Source organism: Hylobates moloch, unplaced genomic scaffold, assembly GCF_009828535.3.
Source record: "Hylobates moloch isolate HMO894 unplaced genomic scaffold, HMol_V3 SCAFFOLD_3, whole genome shotgun sequence".
Lineage (NCBI taxonomy): Eukaryota > Metazoa > Chordata > Mammalia > Primates > Hylobatidae > Hylobates > Hylobates moloch.
The window spans coordinates 62,388,935-62,410,659 of record NW_026652278.1 but is presented as its reverse complement, the minus strand read 5'-3'; the positions used below and the strand labels follow the sequence as shown (position 1 = coordinate 62,410,659).

Here is a 21,725-nt window from a genome sequence, read left to right as displayed (position 1 = left end):
CTGCTCAGTCTTGTTTCTGTTGGGGAATGTGTTAGAAATTAGGTGTATTTTAGAACATCCTGAGAGTCAAAGCAATAGGGTCTGAAAGACACACCTTCTTATAAGTGATTAAAAACAGTCGTCACTGGTTTTTTAAAAGAGGCTTAGGCCAGAACACTTTGAAGACTAGTTCATAAACAAATCTATTTAGCCTAGTCAGGGACGATTAAAAAACATTTCCATTCTAGACGGAGCATACCTGAACTTTTTTGCAGTTGTGATTTCCTTTTACAAAATTGAAATTTTTATTTCATGGAAAAGTAAATTATTTTATGGCAGTGATCCTCAAGGTTTTCTCATTACTTTAAAGTGGTGAGAGGTGTTATTAATTCATTGGTTACTCTCAGCTAGTTCCTATGCAAGGCCTAGTGGATGGAGGAATGAAGACATCATTTTGGCCTCAGGAGGAACTCATTATTTGGTAAGAGACACAGACGTGTCAACAAATAGTTACAGCAAAGGGTAATAGTTTAAAATATCTGCTAGACTAGTGCCGTATAAAGGGGGCACATGAGTGAAGTCTGTGTGTGATAGAATGTAAGAATCCACGATGACTTAAAAGATGAATAGTCATTTCCTAGAGGGTGCAGGGGAGACTGGAACATAGCTTGTGCAAAGGCACCAGTGGAACCTCATGGATTCTATGTGTCTGGAGAAAAGAGTGACCATGACAGGAGTAGTAGGAAGTAAGACTAGAGAGAGAAGCCAGAGAAGCATGCTTGTCTATAACAAAAAATATGAGTTTTCTTATTTGTGGATTAACCATCACTAGAAAATTTTAAATTGGAGGAGTGATGACCAGATTTAAGTTTTAAAGAGTTTCCTCTGATGGTATGACAGAGAAAAGATTGGTCAAAAAGTTCTGTCTTACTAACTATTTCTGTAGTCTCTCATCTGCCTTGTGTTCACAAGCACTTCCTTAATTTTATCCCTAATTATTTCTCCTCTAGACTAGTGCTACTAGTGAGGAACAGAGCAAGGATGTATATTGGAGAAATAGTTAATGAGTGTAACAATAGACCTTACCTAATGGTGGGGGTTGGGGGGTTGGAAAAGTCACGGGTATTCCTCACGTTTCTTTTCGATCAGCTGAATATTAGGGCCATGCAGATGGAATGCTGGAGAGAAACATATGGGGAGTGGGAGTGTAGGAAACACAATGGGCTCAACTTCGTACATGTTTGTGACTCAACTTGAGATACGCAGCTGGAACTTAGAAGAGAGGTAAACACCTCTCAGTTTAAATTTAGGTTGCTGTCATCTAAGAAAATGGGGGAAATATTGTAAAGAGGGAATATGGCTAATAGTTTGTTGCATAGAGAGACATCAAATAAGAAAATGCTGGAAAAGTCTTTGGCATTAAATCATTTAACTTCATTAATACTCTAAAAGGTAGGAATTGTTCACATTTTGTAGCTGAAGTAAGGTTAATTATTCTACCTGAAATCTCCTGCTATTGGAGTGTTTTTGCATTGGGATTCTAACCTCAAAGCTTATGCTATTTCCATTAAAATGAGGCAGACTTCCTGCCTTGGAGTTGCTCCTCATTCAGTCCTTTTGGCTTATTGTAGGCTCATCAGGCCCAGGGACATGCATTTCCTATATTTCCGAGGTCTTCCAAGGTCAGCCACATATATTGCATGAATGCACAGCATGGAGACTGCATTAATAAGGCTCACAGAAACATCTGTGCTAGCACATTAGATTCAGGGATTCTTTTGGTTTGGCCAATTGGATCTGAATGTGTTTAAATCAGGGCAGATACAGTAAAGTGTGCCAAGGCCTCACCACTCCCTGTTTACTTTCATCTGTCCTATTCACGCTTCCTGCTTAAACATTTGAGTTTGTAGTCTTAGCTTTAAAGTCACACCTTATAGCAGGCATTTCAAGCTATCTGAATTAAACTAAAAACCAAAACACTTTTTCATCTGGAAAAATCAACCATTAATCTACAAATATGCCATATTTAGAATATTTCCTTTATCAAAGTTAGATTGAAATACTCAAGATGATACTTATTAGTTTCTTTCTTTCTCCACATATCTGACTTATATTTTTGAGCATTCTAAATGACTTATGGACCACACTTTAATTTTTAATCTTGTAGTTTTGACCTGAGGTTTTTATATCAGCCTTGTTCTAAAACTGAATTAAAGAAAATGTTTCTAATCTTAGTTGTATTATTTACGACAATTCTTTGTCAGGAAGATATGCCTGAAATATATATTCTCTGTTGGGTCACCGCAGATGGGCAGAGTTAAAGGAAAGTTTTTTGACAGGCTTTAGGAGCAGATGTGGGAGCTACTGACAACAAATAGAAATAGTGTTGAGTAGAAGGACTGTTGAGACAGGAGCCAGTCTTTGATCCTATTCCTAGTGGGGCCATTAAATGAGAAAGTGATTAAAGTGTACTTGAATATAGGAAGCATCATAGCTGCTTGGTAAATGTTGGCTTTCTGAAAAAAATCACCATCACCACTTTTTATTAATTTGCGTGTGCCTTTTGACAAATGTCCATTTCTTCTTTTGACAACAAGTGATACCACTTTTTATGATTTCTCATAGAACTCCTTGTGGAAGAATGGCTGGAAATATGTTGAACAGAATAAATCACTACACAAATGTAGTGAGTTATTAACTAGAAAGTTGGGTCAACATCCCTGGGCTTGGACCCTATTTGATCTAAGTGATTCTATTTGCTCTTTGAGATGCACCATAATGTTCAGGAAACAAGTGGTCTGTTTCTCACAAGAAAGCTTAAATAGGAAGGAATTGTAAGGATAACAGTATTTATTCATTTTTGACTAAATTAAAAAATTTGACTTTACTTTTATAATTGTTAATTATGCTTTAGAGGGAAAATTTTCTGACCTATGGATTTTTTTTTTTTTTTGAAACAGAGTCTCACTCTGTCACCCAGGCTAGAGGGCAGTGGTGTGATCTTGGCTCACCACAACCTCTGTCTCCAAGGTGCAAGTGATTCTTATGCCTCAGCCTCCCGAGTAGCTGGGATTACGGGTGCACACCACCATGCCCAGCTAATTTTTGTATTTTTTTAGTAGAGATGGGGTTTCACCATGTTGGCCAGGCTGGTCTTGAACTCCTGACCTCAGGTGATCCACCTGCCTTGGCCTCCCAAAGTGCTGGGATTGTAGGCGTGAGCCATCACCCCTGGCCCTGACCTATGGATATTTGACTCTTCTTGATAGATTAAATGATGAAACATATGCACCAATGGAAAGGATGCATTAAGTACAGCCACTGAATTTTGCTAAAATAGCCCATAACTTTTCTGTTTTTCTGTTTATTCCTTTTACTTTTTAATCATGTGGCAGATGGCTTCAGATACCATTTATTTTGAGATATAAATTCTAGGCAAACAATAGACAAATGTAATACATATTGTATTTGCTTCAGATGAATAGGAAATGAACATAGTGCATTTTTGAACTTCACACACACACACACACACACACACACACATACACGGGCACACACACACACCCCTACATTTTCTTGACTGACATAGTAGTCTGCATTAGAATTAAGTGATAATGTTTTCCTCAGAGGTTTCTTTGGAGTTATTAATATTCACCTTGGTGTATTTCAGTTACCCAAGGTATGCATTAATGGCCCAGAATGCACACCTTGGGAGATATCTTAATACTATTATGTTATGGTTTCTTAGTTTCCTATTTGAATTTGAAGAATTCTTTTATTTTCTCTTTTATTGAATTTGTCCTATTTCTATGAAATGACACATGGGAAATAAGGATAGAAAAGTAGTAAAGGCCTCTCTCTGCTCCTTAATGATGCTTTTATTGTAAAATCTTGCATTTTTTTAATTTTAATTTTTCTTCTCAAAACTTTCTTTTACCTGAAGCCTACTGTTGTTTCACCATCTTATATCCTTCAGTTCAGTTAAGACTAAGTTTCCATTTCCTAATTTAGGTTGGCCAAAAACATTAAATTAGCAGGTGTTTGTGTTATTTTGTTTCCTGATAGAACATGAAGCTGCCCAATGACCAGTGAAGCAATTGATATGCAGCATCTTGGCAGAGAGAAGACAGGAGACAGAAGCCAACCCATAATGGAATCCAAATAGCAAAGTATACATGGGCTTTTCTGCTGCACATCTTAATCTCAAAAAAACAAAACCTCTTTTTATAAGCTCCCTTTCCTTCCATTACCAGAGTGGTTTTGTCAGCTTCAGAAACCTCATTTAAACACCTGGAAGAGAAACTCAGTAATTTGCATGTAGTTCTGCTTTGTTGAGCAGAGTATATGCTGAGCTATTCCATGTGGGCAGGAATGTAGCTTCGTAAGGAAGTTTTCTTTGATTCTCAGAAATGCGGGTTTGTCCAACGGTTCATGGAATCAATTGCTGTGAAAGCCTCTTAGGTTTGCTTTTTCTGATGGTCAGGCTACAGGAGCTTTCTCTTCTTATTTTTATATTTCAGACTTTTTTTCTTTTTTAAAAATATGAGCCCTCAAAGTGGATACAGGATTCTTGGAGATGGACAGAATATCTAATTTTCTCATTCTTCCCTTAATGACATGGGTAATATGACACCATAGCCAGTCCATAGCTAGTTTATACCAGTGTCCTTTGCCAAAAGAAGGCTCACACTGTGGATATTGGCTTAACTTTTTGTTTTTCGTTTCCTTGATTTTATGTGCAGCTTTTTTTATGAAAGTATAACATACATTCAGAAAAATGCATAGTGCAAAATAAACAGTTCAATGAATTTTTCCAAACTAAACACATCGGTGTAACTAGCACCCAGGACAATAAATAGAAAATTACCAGAAACTGAAAGATTCCTCCTCCCTGTTTAGTCTCTAATCACCCCCTCAAGAATAACCACTATTTTGATTTTTAAAATGATATGTTACTTTTGCCTGAGTATGAACTTCACATACATGGAATTAAACAATACATACTCTTTTATGTCTTGCTTTTTTACATTGTCGTATGTAGCTGTCTTTTTTCTTTTTCATTACTCTGGGTTGTGTCCAGGTCGGGACTGTTATAGACAGTGCTGGTATGGAACATTTTTGCCTGTGTCTTTAGATGGACATAAGAACATATTTCCATATGTGTGTATCCTCTTCTAGGAATGAAATAGCTGAGTAACAGGGCATGCATATACTCAGCTTCAGTAAATACTATCAAATAGTTTTCCAAAGTAGTTGTGCCAATGGCTTCACTAACATTTAATGTGAAGATAGGTACAGTTTAATTTTGCTCTTCAGCTTTCTGTGACATTGCCACGCATAAATTTATTCAAACTCTCTGGATTGAAGTATATTTTCCACATGTTTTATTTCTTGGAGTAATCATATCTGGAGTTTCTATCTCCTTTTGAGCATATTAACTTCCTCTGGCTTAATTCTTATTCATTTGTCTGTTTCCTTAACAAAAATGTGTTAAACTCTTAATATATGCTATATACTACTAGATAATGAGATGTAAAATAAGTAAGCCATAGTACTTGCATTCAAGAGAAGTATAATGAAGTAGTGGAGACAGAAGTATGAACAGATATAATTTATTTTACTCAAATCTAAAAAGCTACTTCTATGACCTAGTATCTCCAGATTTAAGTAAAGAAGCCCATTAACAAGTTATCAAGTTCATTCATGATTTACAGATGTTTTTATCATGCACTTTCCAATATAAATTTCCCCTTTTCAAGGTGAACAGACCTCATATTTTTAAGCTTTCCAGAAACAGAAGTCATTCTGTTCAAAATTGCTTTTAAAGAAAAATCTTTTGTTATCTTAAGGTATGATGACCATGATTACCCTCAGTAGTTTAGATTCTAACTCTGTAGTCTGCATATGTTTTCTGGCCTATTTAAACATATTTTTAATTGAAAAATATTTTTTGAGTTTAGTATTTGCTGGTACCCTTCTTGCTAATATAAATATATATTTGGCCTTTTGGGCTAGCACATACAATTACTGGGTTGATATACTCAAGGAACAATTTACGATGACTCCTAGATTCTTCTCATTATAATATTCACCCTGGGTACAGGTCCTGTAGCCTTCACACACATGGCTTTAGCTTCCAACCGTGAGCTGGTGGTTCACATATCTCTATTTCTGGCCCAGACTCTCTTCTGAATTCTAGATTCATGTGTATTGTATTTTCATTTGGATCTTGTGCTGATATGTTACATTTGGCAGATGACAAAATGTACTTCACCTTTTTCTTCCAAGCACATTCTTCTCTCTGTATTCTCATTGTGGTGAATGCGTCACCACTTACACAATTGCTGAAACAATTCTCTAGATGCTTTCAAATACCTTCTCTTACCCACTCCCATCTAGATATACCAAAATCCTACCACTTGTACCTCCTAAAAATTTCCTGGATCTATCCCACTATAGCCTAACAATAGTGTTCAGGCACTTATTGTCTCTTTCCCAGACCTGGATTATTGCCTGGTCTCCCTGACTGCAATTTCATTCTCTCTAATCCACTCAAAAACCCATTGCCAGAGCAATCTTTGTAAATACACATCTGAGCTTGTTGCTTTCAGAGTTCTTTAGCAGAGCACGTGAAATGTCTCTTGCCTACCTTTTCTGCTGGATTCATCACCATTCATGCTTAGGTTTCCTGTATTTGTCATATCACCTGCAGTGACCCGCAAGTTCCTCACCTTTTCATGCTTCAGGCCTTTCCACATGCTGTTTTGTTCTGCATTGCTCATAGGGATAACGTCTTTTTTTTTCTCTTATACTTAGGCAATGTTTGAATTTTTTAATTTTAATTTTTTAAAAAATATTTCCATAAGTTATTGGGGAACAGGTGGTATTTGGTTACATGAGTAAGTTCTTTGGTGGTGACTTGTGAAATTTCGGTGCACCCATCATCTGAGCAGTATACACTGTGCCATATTTATAGTGTTTCATCCCTTCCCCCAATTCCACACCTCCCCACCCCAAGTCCCCAAAGTCCATTGTATCCTTCTTGTGCCTTTGTGTCCTCACAGCTTAGCTCCCACATATCAGTGAGAACATATGATGTTTGGTTTTCCATTCCTGAGTTACTTCACTTAGAATAATAGTGTCCAACCTCATCCAGGTCGCTGCAAATGCTATTAATTCTTTCCTTTTTATGGCTGAGTAGTATTCCATTGTGTATGTATACATACCACAGTTTCTTTATCCACTCATTGATTGATGGGCATTTGGGTTGGTTCCACAATTTTCCAATTGTGAATTGTCCTGCTGTAAACATATGTGTGTAAGTATCTTTTTCATGTAATGGCTTCTCTTCTTCTGGGGTAGATACCTAGTAGTGGGATTGCTGGATCAAATGGTAGTTCTACCTTTAGTTCTTTCAGGAATCTCCACACTGCTTTTCGTAGTGGCTGCACTAGTTTACATTCCCACCAGCGGTGTAGAAATGTTCCCTGATCACTGCATCCATGCCAACATCTACAGTTTTTTTAATTTTTTGATTATGTCCATTTTTGCAGGAGTAAGGTGGTATTGCCTTGTGGTTTTGATTTGCATTTCCCTGATCATTAGTGATGTTGTGCATTTTTTCATGTTTGTCGACCATTTGTATATCTTCCTTTGAGAATTGTCTATTCATGTCCTTAGCCCACTTTTTGATGGAATTGTTTTTTTTTTTATTGATTTGTTTGAGTTCGTTGTAGATTCTGGATATTAGTCCTTTGTTAGATTACAGATTGTGAAGATTTTCTCCCATTCTGTGGGTTGCCTGTTTATTCTGCTCACTGTTCCTTTTGCCATGCAAAAGCTCTTTAGTGTAATTAAGTCCCAACTATTTATCTTTGCATTTGCATTTGGGTTCTTGGTGACGAAATCCTTGCCCAAGCCAATGTTGTCTTCTAGAATTTTTATAATTTCAGGTCTTAGATTTAAGTCCTTAATCCATCTTGAGTTGATTTTTGTATAAGGTAAGAGATGAGGATTCAGTTTCATTCTCCTACATGTGACTAAGTCAGTTATCCCAGCACCATTTGTTGAAAAGGGTGTCCTTTCCTCACTTTGTGTTTTTGTTTGCTTTGTCAAAGATCAGTTGGCTGTAAGTATTTGGGTTTATTTCTGGGTTCTCTATTCTGTTCCACTGGTCTGTGTGCCTAATTTTATACCAGTACCACACTGCTTTCATGTCTATGGCCTTATGGTATAGTTTGAGATCAGGTGGTGTGATGCCTCCAGATTTGTTCTTTTTGCTTAGTCTTGCTTTGGCTATGCAGGCTCTTTTTTGGTTCCATATGAGTTTTAGAATTGGTTTTTCTAATCCCGTGAAGAATGATGGTGGTATTTTGATGGGGATTGCATTAAATTTGTAGATTGCTTTTGGCGGTATGGTTATTTTCACAATATTGATTCTACCCATCCATGAGCATGGGATGTGTTTCCATTTGTTTTGTCTGTGATTTCTTTCAGCAGTGTTTTGTAGTTTTCCTTGTAGAGGTCTTTCGACTCCTTTGTTAGGTAGTTTATTTTATTTTATTTTTTGCAGCTAATGTAAAAGGGGTTGAGTTCTTGATTTGATTCTCCACTTGGTCACTGTTGGTGTATAGAAGAGCTACTGATTTGTGTACATTAATCTTGTATCTGGAAACGTTGCTGAATTCTTGCATCATTCTAGGAGGTTTCTGGAGGAATATTTAGGGTTTTCAAGGTAAACGATCATATCATCCGTAAATAGTGACAGCTTGACTTCCTCTCTACCAATTTGGATGCCCTTTATTTCTTTCTCTTGTCTGATTGCTCTGGCTAGGACTTTCAGTACTATGTTGCAGAGGAGTGGTGAGAGTGGGCATCCTTGTCTTGTTCCAGTTCTCAGAGGGAATGCTTTCAACTTTTTCCCATTCAGTATAATGTTGGCTGTGGGTTTGTTATAGATGGCTTTTATTCCATTGAGGTATGTCCCTTGTATGGTGATTTTCCTGACAATTTTAATTATAAATGGATCCTGGATTTTGTCAAATGCTTTTTCTGCATCTATTAAGATGATCATGTGATTTTTGTTTTTAATTCTGTTTATGTGGTTTATCACATTTATTGACTTGCATATGTTAAACCATCCCTGCATCCCTGGTATGAAACCCACTTGAGCATGGTGAATTATCTTTTTGATATGTTTTTGGTTTTAGTTAGCTAGTATTTTGTTAAGGATTTTTGCATCTATGTTCATCAGGGATATCGGTCCATAATTTTCTTTTTTGTTTATGTCCTTTCCTGGTTCTGGTGTTAGGACAATGCTGGCTTCATAGAATGAATTAGGGAGGGTTCCTTCTTTCTCTATCTTGTGGAATAGTGTTAAAAGGATTGGTACCAATTCTTTGAATGTCTGGAATAATTCTGCTGTGAGTCCATCTGGTCCTGGATTTTTTTGTTGGTAATTTATTAATTACTATTTCAATCTCACTGCTTGTTATTGGTCTGTTCAGGGTGTCTAATGCTTACTGATTTAAGCTAGGAGGGTTGTATTTTTCCAGGAATTTATCCATCTCTTCTAGGTTTCTAGTTTATCTGCATAAAGGTGTTCACAGTAGCCTTGAATGATCTTTTGTATTTCAGTGGTGTCAGTTATAATATCTCCTGTTTCTTTCTTTTTTTTTTTTTTGAGATGGAGTTTCACTCTTGTTGCCCAGGCTGGAGTGCAGTGGCGCTATCTCAGCCCACTGCAACCTCCGCCTTCCGGTTTCAAGCGATTCTCCTGCCTCAGCCTCCCGAGTAGCTGGGATTACAGGTGCCTGCCACCACACCCTGCTAATTTGTGTATTTTTAGTAGAGATGGGGTTTCACCATGTTGGCCAAGCTGGTCTCAAACTCCTGACCTTGTAATCTGCCCACCTCAGCCTCCCAAAGTGCTGGGATTACAGGCATGAGCCACCGTGCCTGGCCTATCTCCTGTTTCTTAATGAGGTTATTTGGATTTTCGCTCTTCTTTTCTTGGTTAGTCTTGCTAATCAATTTTATTTATCTTTTCAAAAAACCCAACTTTTTGTTTCATTTATCTTCTGTTTTCATTTTGTTTCAATTTCATTTAGTTCTGCTCTGATCTTGGTTATTTCCTTTCTTCTGCTGGGTTTGGGTTTGGTTTGTTCTTGTTTCTCTAGTTCCTTGAGGTGTGGCCGTAGAGTGTCAGTTTGTGCTATTTCAGTCTTTTTGATGTAGGCGTTTAGGGCTATGAACTTTCCTCTTAGCAACACCTTTGCTGTATCCCAGAGATTTTTGTTCAGTTCAAAGAAGTTTTAAATGTCCATCTTGATTTCATTTTTGACCTAATGCTCATTCAGGAGCACGTTATTTAATTTCCATGTATTTGCGTGGTTTTGAAGGTTCCTTTTGGAGTTGATTACCAGTTTTTTCCCACTGTGGTCTGAGAGAGTGCTCGATATAATTTCAATTTTCTTAAATTTATTGAGTCTCATTTTATGGCCTATCATATAGTCTATCTTGGAGAAAGTTCCATGTGCTGTTGAATAAAATGTGTACTTTAAGGTTGTTGGATGAAATGTTCTGTATATATCTGTTAAGTTCATTTGTTCCAAGGTATAATTTAAATCAATTGTTCCTTTGTTGACTTTTTGTCTTGATGACTTGTCTAGTGCTGTCAGTAGAGTATTGAAGTCCCCCACTATTATTGTGTTGCTGTCTATCTCATTGCTTATGTCTATTAGTAATTGTTTTATAAATTTGGGAGCTCCAGTGTTGCATATATGTTTAGGATTGTGATATTGTCCTGTTGGCAAGGCCTTTTACCATTATATAATGTCCCTCTTTGTCTCTTTTAGCTGCTGTTGCTTTAAGTTTGTTTTGTCTGATATAAGAATAGCTACCCCTTTGGCCAGGTGCGGTGGCTCAGGCCTTTAATCCTAGCACTTTGGGAGGCCAAGGCAGGCGGATCACCTGAGGTTGGGAGTTTGAGACCAACCTGACCAACATGGAGAAACCCCCTCTCTACTAAAAATATAAAATTAGCCGGGCATGGTGGTGCAGGCCTGTAATCCTAGCTACTCGGGAGGCTGAGGCAGGAGAATCGCTTGAACCCAGGAGGCAGAGGTTGTGGTGAGCTGAGATTGCACCATTGCACTCCAGCCTGGGCAACAAGAGTGAAACTCCATCTCAAAAAAAAAAAAAAAAAAAAAAATAGCTACCTTTGCTTGCTTTTGGTGTCCATTTGCATGAAATACCTTTTTCCACTCCTTTAAGTTTACGTGAGTCTTTACATGTTAGGTGAGTCTTCTGAAGGCAGCAGATGGTTGGTGAGTTCTTATGCATTCTGTGGTTCTATATATTTTAAGTGGTGCATTTAAGCCATTTGTATTCAGTGTTAGTATTGAGATGTGAGGTACCATTGCATTCATCATGCTATTTGTTGTCTATGTACTTTGGTTTTTATTTTTGCTTTTTAACTTGTATTTTTGTTTTATATAAGTGTGATTTCTGCTTTAAAGAGGTTCTGTTTTGATGTGTTTCTAGGATTTGTTTCAAGATTTAGAGCTTCTTTTAGCAGTTCTTGTAGTGGTGGCTTGGTAATGACAACTTCTCTTAGCATTTGTTTGTCTGAAAAAGACTGTATCTTTCCTTCATATACGATGCTTAGTTTCGCTGGATACAAAATTCTTGGCTAATAATTGTTTTGTTTGACAAGGCTGAAGATAGGGCCCCAATTGCTTCTTGCTTGTAGAGTTTCTGGTGAGAAATCTGCTGTTAATATGATAGGTTTCCCTTTGTAGGTTACCTGGTGCTTCTGTCTCACAGCTCTTAAGATTCTTTCCTTCATCTTAACTTTGGATAACCTGATGACAATGTGTCTAGGAGATGATCTTTTCAGGCTGAATTTCCCAGGTGTTCTTTGTGCTTCTTGTAATTGGATGTCTAGGTCTCTAGTGAGGCCGGGGAAGTTTTCCTTGATTATTCCCCCAAATATGTTTTCCAAGCTTTTAGGATTCTCCCCTTCCTCAGGAACATCAATTATTCTTAGTTTGGTCGTTTAACATAATCACAGACTTCTTGGAGGCTTTGTTCATATTTTCTTACTCTTTTCTTTGTCTTTGTTGGATTGGGTTAATTTGAAGACCCGTCTCTGAGCTCTGGATTTCTTTCTTCTACTTGTTCAATTCTATTCCTGAGACTTTCCAGAGCTTTTTGCATTACTAAAGTGTGTCCAATGTTTCCTGAATTTGTGGTTGTTTTTTCTTTAAGCTATCTATTTCCTTGAATATTTCTCCCTTCACTTCTTGTATTGTTTTTTGGATTTCCTTGCATTAGGTTTCACCTTTCTCTGGTCCCTCCCTGATTAGCTTAATAACTAACCTCCTGAATTCTTTTTCAGGTAAATCAGGGATTTCTTCTTGGTTTGGATCCATTGCTGGTGAGCTAGTGTGCTTTTTGGGGATGCTAAAGAGCCTTGTTTTGTCATATTACCAGATTTTTTCTTCTGGTTACTTCTTATTTGTGTAGGCTCTGTCAGAGGGAAGGTCTAGGGCTGAAGGCTGTTTTTCAGATTCTTTTGTCCCATGGGGTGTTCCCTTGATGTAGTACTCTCCCACTTTTCCTATGGATATGGCTTCCTGTGAGCTGAACTGCAATGACTGTTGTCTCTCTTCTGGGTCTAGCCACCCAGCAAGTCTACCCTGCTCCGGGCTGCTACTGGGGGTTATCTGCACAGAGTCCTGTGATGTGAACCATATATGGATCTCTCAGCTGTGGATACCAGTTCCTGTTCTGGCAGAGGTGGCAGCGGGGTGCAGTGGACTCCGTGAAGGTTCTTAGCTTTGGTGGTTTAATGCTCTATTTTTATGCTGGTTGGCTTCCTGCCAGGAGATGGCGTTTTGCAGAGAGCATCAGCTATGGTAGTATGGAGAGGAACTGGCAGTGTGCAGGGTCCTAGAACTACCAAGATTATGTGCTCTTTGTCTTCAGCTACCAGGGTGGGTAGGGAAGAACCATCAAGTAGGGACAGGGCTAGGCACGTCTGAGCTCAGACTGTCCTTGGGTGGGTCTTGCTGTGGCTGCTGTAGGGGATGGGAGTGAGGTTCCCAGGTCAATGGAGTTGTGCACCCAAGAGCCTCTCCTGAGTCATCCAGGTTGTCAGGGAAGTGGCGGAAAGCCGGCAGTCACAGGCCTCACCCAGCTCCCACACAAACCAAAGGACTGGTCTCACTGCCACCGTGCCCCCAAACAGCCCCGAGTCTGTTTCCAGGTGGTGGGCAAGCCGGGCTTGAGAACTTGCCCTAGGCTACCTGCCTGCCACCTTCCAATGAAAACGGCCTGGTTCTTCCCCCCCTCCCCCCTGCTGTGGAGTCTGCTTACTGGATTCACACCCTTCCTCAAGTTCTGGCCATGAGGCTTCTCACCCTGTCCAAATTGTTACAAAGTTCAGCTGGAATTTTCCTTCTCCCTGTGGTGCTTCCCCCTCCCCCCACCCCTGCTTCTCTGGCTGCTCCCAGTGGATCCCTGTGGTGTCAGGCAGGAATGGCCTGCTTGGGGACCCAGTGCCCAGGGACTTTCTGCTGCTTCCTCTCTCTATATGTATATATTTTTTGCTTGGCTCTTTAAATTGACTCAGCTCCAGGTAAGGTCGGAAACTTCTCCTGCAAACAGACCTTCATTTGCCCCAGTGGGGGTGTGTTTTCAGGAGAGGAGGCTCTCCCTTTCCCACTTCCGCATTTGGGGCACTCGCAGTATTTGAGGTGTCTCCCAGATTTTGCAGGAGCAGTCCTCTTCCTTCAAAGGGTCTGTGGGTCCTCCCTCATAGGGATAACTTCTACTCACTGTTTAAGATTCACCTTCTCTGAAATCCCACCACTTATGAACCTGAAGGACATTATGCTAAGTCAAATAAGCCAGACACAGAAAGATAAATATTGTATGATCGTATTTATATGTGGAATCTAAACAAGTCAAACTCTTAGAAGCAGTTTTACCATAGTTGCCAGGGGTTGGCATGTGGGGGAAATGGGGACATGTTGGTCAAAGGGTATAAACTTTCAATTATAAGATGAGAACGTTCTAGGGACCTAACCCACAGCATGGTGAAGATAGTTAATAATATTGTATTGCTTACTTGAAATTTGCTAAGAGAGTAGATCTTACATGTTCTCACAGCACATACACACAAACGCAAAGGGTAACTGTGTGGTGATGGATATATTGATTAATATGATTGTAGTAATCGTTACACAATGTATATGTATATGAAAGCATCATATTTACACCTTGTATATACATAATTTTTATTTGTTAATTATACCTCAATAAAGCTGGAAAAAGGATTCACGTTCTCTGAGAAATTTTATTTAATCCCTTCAAACTGAGAGACTGTCCTCTATGCTGTGGGTAACTCTATTTTAGTTCCTATGTAAATGTGTTTGTCTCCCCTCGTGATCTTTATCTTTGCATTTCCAACATTTAGCACACTGCCTTGATGCAAAGTCGAGGCTCAGCATAGGAGAGGCTCAACATAGTACAGGTTGAAGGAATGGTTGAATTAATTAACTGATAGCTTAAAGCCCTCCACTTGTATTTTTTAAAATAATATTCCTAAATATATTTTGTTCTCTTGCCAGGGTTAAAACTCATATGTTACTTCTCTACCCACTTGCACAGACTTGTAAGGTCTTTTAAAATCCCATCTGTGTGTTTCTTCGTCAGCTGGAAACATTTAATGTCTTCTTAACTTGGAAATCTCCTGTGAGCTTTCTTCTGGAGCATTTTTAAAAAGATTATAAATAAGTATCAATCCTTGAGGAGCTGAATTCTTTATACTTCTCCATCCAAAGAAATCCCTGATTAACTTTATTATTTAATTCCTATTTTGACCTGATGTAAAATTTTAGGGTAAATGGACCACCTATGAACCTTTGAACCTGTGGTATCATCAGTTAAAATAAAACAACCACAAACACCACTACCACAACATATGTTTAGGAGGTGACAGTCATTAATTTCTCTTTTATCTGTGTGCCTATTTACTATATTAAGTTTATCATGCTTGATGTCTTTTGGGAGAAATGGTCATGCCTTGTCAATTTTCCTTACATAAACTCTGCAACCTGCCCCTTTCCCCCGTCTACTGCTATAATGTTATGTTTGTTACATTCACTGATCCAGTCCTTTTTCGCAGGCGTCAAGGACTTGCCGTTTGGGCTCATGGAATCTGTAATTGCCTTGGGCAGAGACGACAAAGCATAGGCTCCAAATTCAAAATACATTTGTATTTTTAACATTTCAAAGTCCCCATGGCATTAAAGTTACTACAATTGTATAAAGTTACTACAATGTTCAAGTTTTTCACCTTTCAGAAACAACTTAAACCTTGACACTGTCCTTCTAAATAAAGAAGCATAATGTATAGGTCACTTCAGAGGGAATTATGCATTAAGTTGTGATTGTACAGTAATATGAGAGAATTTGCTTCACCTCTTTCTGAATATTTATACTTTTAATTATTACTTATCTGAGAAGCTGTGCATCCTTTCTAAACATTAAACTATTTATCCTCTAAGTTACACTGATGACTGTAGGTAGAGCTTCTGTAACGTTGTGGGAAATACAAAAATCACTAAGATTATCACAGTACAAAAACAGTACACCAAGTTTGACAGATGTAAGGAATAAAACAATTCCATATTCTTTCTACACCTTTTTTCTATTTTCCACTTATACTCCATTTCTGATGTGCTCTGTACTCAATCTTGTAAGAGGGTTGGCAGAAGTATCATTATCCCATTTTTACAGATAGAAAGACAGACACCGAAAGAGGAGATGAGTTACCCAGCTCATAGTGCTAACGACAGAGCTAAAACTAAAACCTAGACCACATATACAAGGAGGAAATCGTAGCAAGCCAAGAAAACCATAGAGTGTCTTTTCTTGGGTAATTAGTGAGTATGAACAGTGGGTTGATAGCTACTTCTAACTGTCCTCCCTACATTTTGTAACGAAGTTAATCTCTCTGAAGCCTGAGTGAAGTAGCAGACAGCGTTTATTTTCAGAAGGGAAGGAACTAAAATTATAGTAGCACAAGCCATTTATTAACCTCAGGCAACATTATTCCCAGAGTAGCAGAGCCTTGTGAAAAAGGCATAAGGTTAGCAATCAGTAGACTTAGGTTTAGATCTCAGTTCCTTTACTAGTTTCTATCTCCTTGCACCAAACACCTGTTTAGTTAAAATAGGACTAATAATAGCAGCCTATTCCATCAAAGAGTATTGTGATGATCAGTAAGATACTATATAGAAGCACTTTATAAGCTACATGATATTATACAAATAGAAGTCCTCATTCTGTGTAGCAAATAAAAAATTTTTCCACTTTGGGAGGCCGAGGCGGGTGGATCACAAGGTCAGAAGATTGAGACCATCCTGGCTAGCATGGTGAAACCACGTTCCTATTAAAAATACAAAAAATTAGCTGGGTGTGGTGGCGGGCGCCTGTAGTCTCAGCTACTCGGGAGGCTGAGGCAGGAGAACTGCATGAACCTGGGAGGCGGAGCTTGCAGTGAGCCTAGATCGCGCCACTGTACTACAGCCTGGGCGATAGAGCGAGACTGTTAAAAAAAAAAAAAAAAGAAAAAAATTTTTCCTATGTAGGAAATAATGTCACATAGTTTCTAGGATAAGGGCTTGGAAGTTATACTGACGTGGGTTACAATATAAGAAATACCACCATCTAGCTCTGCCACTTGGCTAAGAAACTTAGTCTCTTGAAACCTTAGTGTTTTGAGTTCTAAAATGGGAATAATCACATCTCTCATGAGTTTTGTTTTTTTTTTATTTTTAATTTAAAAAATTTTTTTTTGAGACAGAGTCTCGTTCTGTCGCCCAGGCTGGAGTGCAGTGGCGCAATCTCGGCTCACTGCAAGCTCCGCCTCCCGGGTTCACGCCATTCTCCTGCCTCAGCCTCTCCGAGTAGCTGGGACTACAGGTGCCCACCACCACGCCTGGCTAATTTTTTTGTATTTTTAGTAGAGACGGGGTTTCACCGTGGTCTCGATCTCCTGACCTCGTGATTCGCCCGCCTTGGCCTCCCAAAGTACTGGGATTACAAGCGTGAGCCACTGTGCCTGGCCTTCTCATGAATTTTTATAAAGATTATATGAAATGTTGTATATGAAGTGAATGAACTATTGTAAATGTCCCTTGAATTAGTTTTTTTTAACTTAAGCTTTTATTTGGTAATAATTTTAGATTTACAGAAAAGTTGCAAAGATGGTACAGAGAGTTCCCATTTACCTTTTTTCCAGTTTTCTCCATTGTTAATACTGTATCCAACATTTGCCGCTACAAAGAAATGGATACTGATGCATTGCTATTAACTATTAATAATGGTTATTTGGATTTCAGCAGTTTTTCATGAATGTTTTTTCTGTTCCAGGATCTAATCCTCAGTACCACACTGCATTTAGTTATGTCTCCCCAATCTTCTCTGTTCTGTGACAGTTGGTCAGTCCATCTCCTGTTTTTCATGACATTAATGGTCTTGAGGAATACTGCCCAGGTGTTATTTAGGATGTTCACCAATCTCATTTTGTTTGTTGCTTTTCTCATGATTGGACTGGAATTATGGGTTCCTGGAGGGAATACCACAGAAATGGCATACTTTTCCTTTTACAGTATATCAAGGGGTACATGATATCCATGTGATATCACTGATGATGTTAAATTTCATCACTTGGTTAAGGTAGGGCTTGCCAGACTTTTTTCTTGTATCTTGAGCTAGTTCTGATCACCTATCACTTAGGGCATCCTCTTTCCTCTCTTCTCTCTGATGTAATGCTGTTCATTTACATTTACTGCAAATTGTCATCTCTGAAGAAATACCTTCTCTGACCATTCAACCTAAAGCAGCTTTCTCCTTTCAAGTCAATCTCTATGACACTTCACTTTTGTGTTTTCTTCATAGCGTTTATTGTCACCTAAAATCATCTGGTATATTTGTTTATCCAGTTTATTGTTTGTCTGTAGGCCCTTTCCCCCCAAAAGAAAGAAGAACAAGGTCCTCATAGAATTTTTTCATATCTGTACACTGGAGTCTAGCACAAGGGCTAGAATATGCTAAGTGCTTGGTAACTAATTGTTGAATAAATATCAAAGAAAGAATGATATAGGATTAATTTATTAGTATTTCTGAAAAAGAAAAATAGCTGAATGGTGGGAGGTTTCATTTAGTGTTCTTAACTGGTTTAATTTTAATGGAAAGGTTGAATGCAATTATCAACATATATGGAATGAGGTCATCAGCATCCTTGTAATTCAGACTCTCTTGTAATGCACTTAATAATGTGAATGCCCGAGTATTTTAGCTACTTATAAGGATTTGACTGACAAGGACTTGACTGAATAGTAATAGATCTTTACACATCTGCACTACTGTGACCTTTACTTGTTAACTGTGTCATTGTTTATACTGCAGAATTTTTAACAGAACCTGAAAGAATGTAGAAATAATAGATGCCCTTGATTATAACTTATAGCTGACTTCTTGATGTCTATTATCTTTTCATTTATACTTACAAAAAATGAAGCTTTTTAATTTAAGTCTTTCTCCTATAACCCATTGTAAGATACCACTCTTTTTATTTACCTTCTCAGGACTTAAAATCTCCAAATCAGAGGGATGAAATTGCAGGAGCCCGAGCCTCACTGAAGGAGAACTCTCCCCTCTTGCATTCAATTTGTTCAGCTTGTTTGGAGCATTCTGATGTTGCTTCCCTCAAAGCAAGCAAGGACACAGTTTGTGAAGAAATTCAGAATGCTCTCAATGTAATTTCAAATGCTTCGCAAGGGATCCAGAATATGACAACCCCACCAGAACCTCAGGCAGCAACCCTGGGAAGTGCCCTTGATGAGCTGGAGGTAAGTTGGAAGAAAGATAAAATGTGATCTGATGTCCCAATACAGTAATAATAATAATAAAACAGAAGAAGATCCACATGTTGGTGTTTAGGGCATGAGAAAATAAAAAATCCAGATTAGTCTCTATCACCTTCTTGAGTCTTCCAAATAATTGATTAACAGGAAAATACTCTGTTAGCAAACTTCTGACTCCTGTGCATCTCTGCCAAGGAAACCAATGAATTTGAAGTGGGATTGTTAATTAGATCGAAATGATGACTTTGTTTTATGCAGATCTACTTATGAAGCATAAGATTTATTCACTCCACAAATATTTATTGGCATTACTGTTCTATGTGCTTGGGACATATCTGATCACTTCCCTTGACAAATTTTTACATTTTAGCAGGTGATTATAGGCAAAAAATAAAACCAAGAAACATCGTAGAGAACAAAGTTGTATAGTATGTTACATTGAGAAGGTGAGATAATGCCAAAGCCTTGAAAGAGTTCAGGAATCGGGCAGATGAAGAGCAAAGGCTTGAAAGTATGTGCCCTGTGTTTAAGTGACAACATAAAAACCAGGGTGTCTAGGTGAAGAGAGCAAAGCAATGAGCAGTAGGAGCTAAGGTTAGAGAACCAACCATTGACGGCTGTGTATGCCTTTAAGGACTTTGGCTTTTACTCCAAGTTAAATGGGAATACACTGAAAGGTTTTAAGCAAAGATGTGACATGCTGCAACTTGTGTCTTAAAAGGACTGTGATGGTTGCATAAGGAACCTAGACTGAAGGAGAACAATTAGAGGAACTGAAAAACCAGGCTGGAGGCTATTGTAGTAACCCAGGTTCCATTTATACACTTTACATGAACCACCTCATGTTTTAGTTTAGACTAGAGTGGTGTTGGTGGACATCAGTGCTAAATTTTGTAAGTAGAGTCAACTGAATTTTGATAGAATGGATGTGGGACATGAGAGAAAGGAAGGAGTCATGGCTAGTGTTGTAGGCTGGGTCCTCCAGAATCACACACAGAATGGAGTTTGGAAAACAAAGTGTTACATTTGGGAAGGAAAGAGGGAAGGAGCGGGACTGGATAGAAGAAGAAGTCTGAGTGACAGCTAGACCCACAAAGCCTAGGCCAATCAGCAGGGAGCTCTGGTGAGAGCATTGCCCTCCAGAGTGTACCTTGTCAGGCAGAAATGGCCAGGCCTATATGTTTCTTTCAGTCACTGGATGCAGGTTACACTACCCTGGGAAGGGTATGACTTTTAGGGGCCTGAAACACACTACATACATACTGAATATGTATTACTTTCAGGCCATGATAAAGCTGGAAAAAATTGTAAGTCGAACCATTGTTAAGTCAAGTCGGGGACCATCTGTAGTCTGTATTTGGGAAGTGTCGAGTGTGATACGTTGAAATTTGTTATAGTAGATAGATAGGATCATACAGGTTGAGCATCCCTTATCTGAAATGCTTGGGACCAGAAGTGGTTTGGATTTTGGAATGTTTTGGATTTTGGAATTTGCATATACCTAATGAATTATCTTGGGAATGGGATTGATGTGTAAACATGAAATTCATTTATATTTCATATATATCCTATACACATAGCCTGAAGGTAATTTTATACAACATTTTAAATAATTTTGTGCATGAAATGATGTTTTGACTGCATTTTATTTTTATTTTTTTGAATTTCAGACAATGAATTTTTTTAATATAAATATATCCCAAATATTGCATTATTTTTCTATAGCTGAAATTAAAATCTAACTCGGGGTCTTTATTTTATTCATTGCCCTACCCACAATCCCTCATCACCACAGACAAACCTGCTTTCCAGAAATTTCCATTCAGTTGATCATGCTCTGCGTACTGAATCATTCCCTGCTTGTCTGTTAAGACTCATCTATTCTGTATTTCAGTCACGCATATGCATTGTCTGTGCTAAGTCTCAATGGGATGGTAAATACTATTTTTTTTTTTTTTTGAGACAGAGTGTCCCTCTGTGGCCCAGGCTGGAGTGCAGTGGTGCGATCTCGGCTCACTGTAACCTCTGCCTCCCAGAGTCAAGTGATCCTATCCTCCCACCTCAGCCTCCTGAGTAGCTGGGACCACAGGCACACGTCACCATGCTTGGGCTAATTTTTTATTTTATTTTTTGTAGAGACAAGCGTCTCACTATGTTGCCCAAGCTGGGCTTGAATTCCTAGGCTCAAGCCGTCCTCCTGCCTTGGCCTCCCAAAGTTCTGGGATTATAGGCATGAGCCACCGCACCTAGCTGGTAAATATTTTTATTTTATTATTATTATTACTATTATTTTTTAAGGTTATTAACCTGTTGTTTTCTAAAGTGTATTTTTTTTTTTTATTATTATACTTTAGGTTTTAGGGTACATGTGCACAATGTGCAGGTTTGTTACATATGTATCCATGTGCCATGTTGATTTCCTGCACCCATTAGCTCGTCATTTAGCATTAGGTATATCTCCTAATGCTGTCCCCGCCCCCCCCCCCCCCACCCCACAACAGTCCCCAGAGTGTGATGTTCCCCTTCCTGTGTCCATGAGTTCTCATTGTTCAATTCCCACCTACGAGTGAGAACATGCGGTGTTTGGTTTTTCGTCCTTGCGATAGTTTACTGAGAATGATGTTTTCCAGTTTCATCCATGTCCCTACAAAGGACACGAACTCATCATTTTTTATGGCTGCATAGTATTCCATGGTGTATATGTGCCACATTTTCTTAATCCAGTCTATCGTTGTTGGACATTTGGGTTGGTTCCAACTCTTTGCTATTGTGAATAGTGCCGCAATAAACATACGTGTGCATGTG

The 21,725-nt window shown here is 38.6% G+C and overlaps 1 protein-coding gene across 1 annotated transcript in view; it reads left to right on the top strand.

Moving 5' to 3' along the window:
• CTNNA3 (catenin alpha 3) overlaps positions 1-21,725 on the top strand; it is a 1,859,096-nt gene that overhangs the window by 443,168 nt on the left and 1,394,203 nt on the right. The window contains exon 6 of the mRNA XM_032138296.2: positions 18,642-18,905. Within this exon, the coding sequence (XP_031994187.1) occupies positions 18,642-18,905 (264 nt within the window). The remainder of the gene's footprint in view (positions 1-18,641; positions 18,906-21,725) is intronic.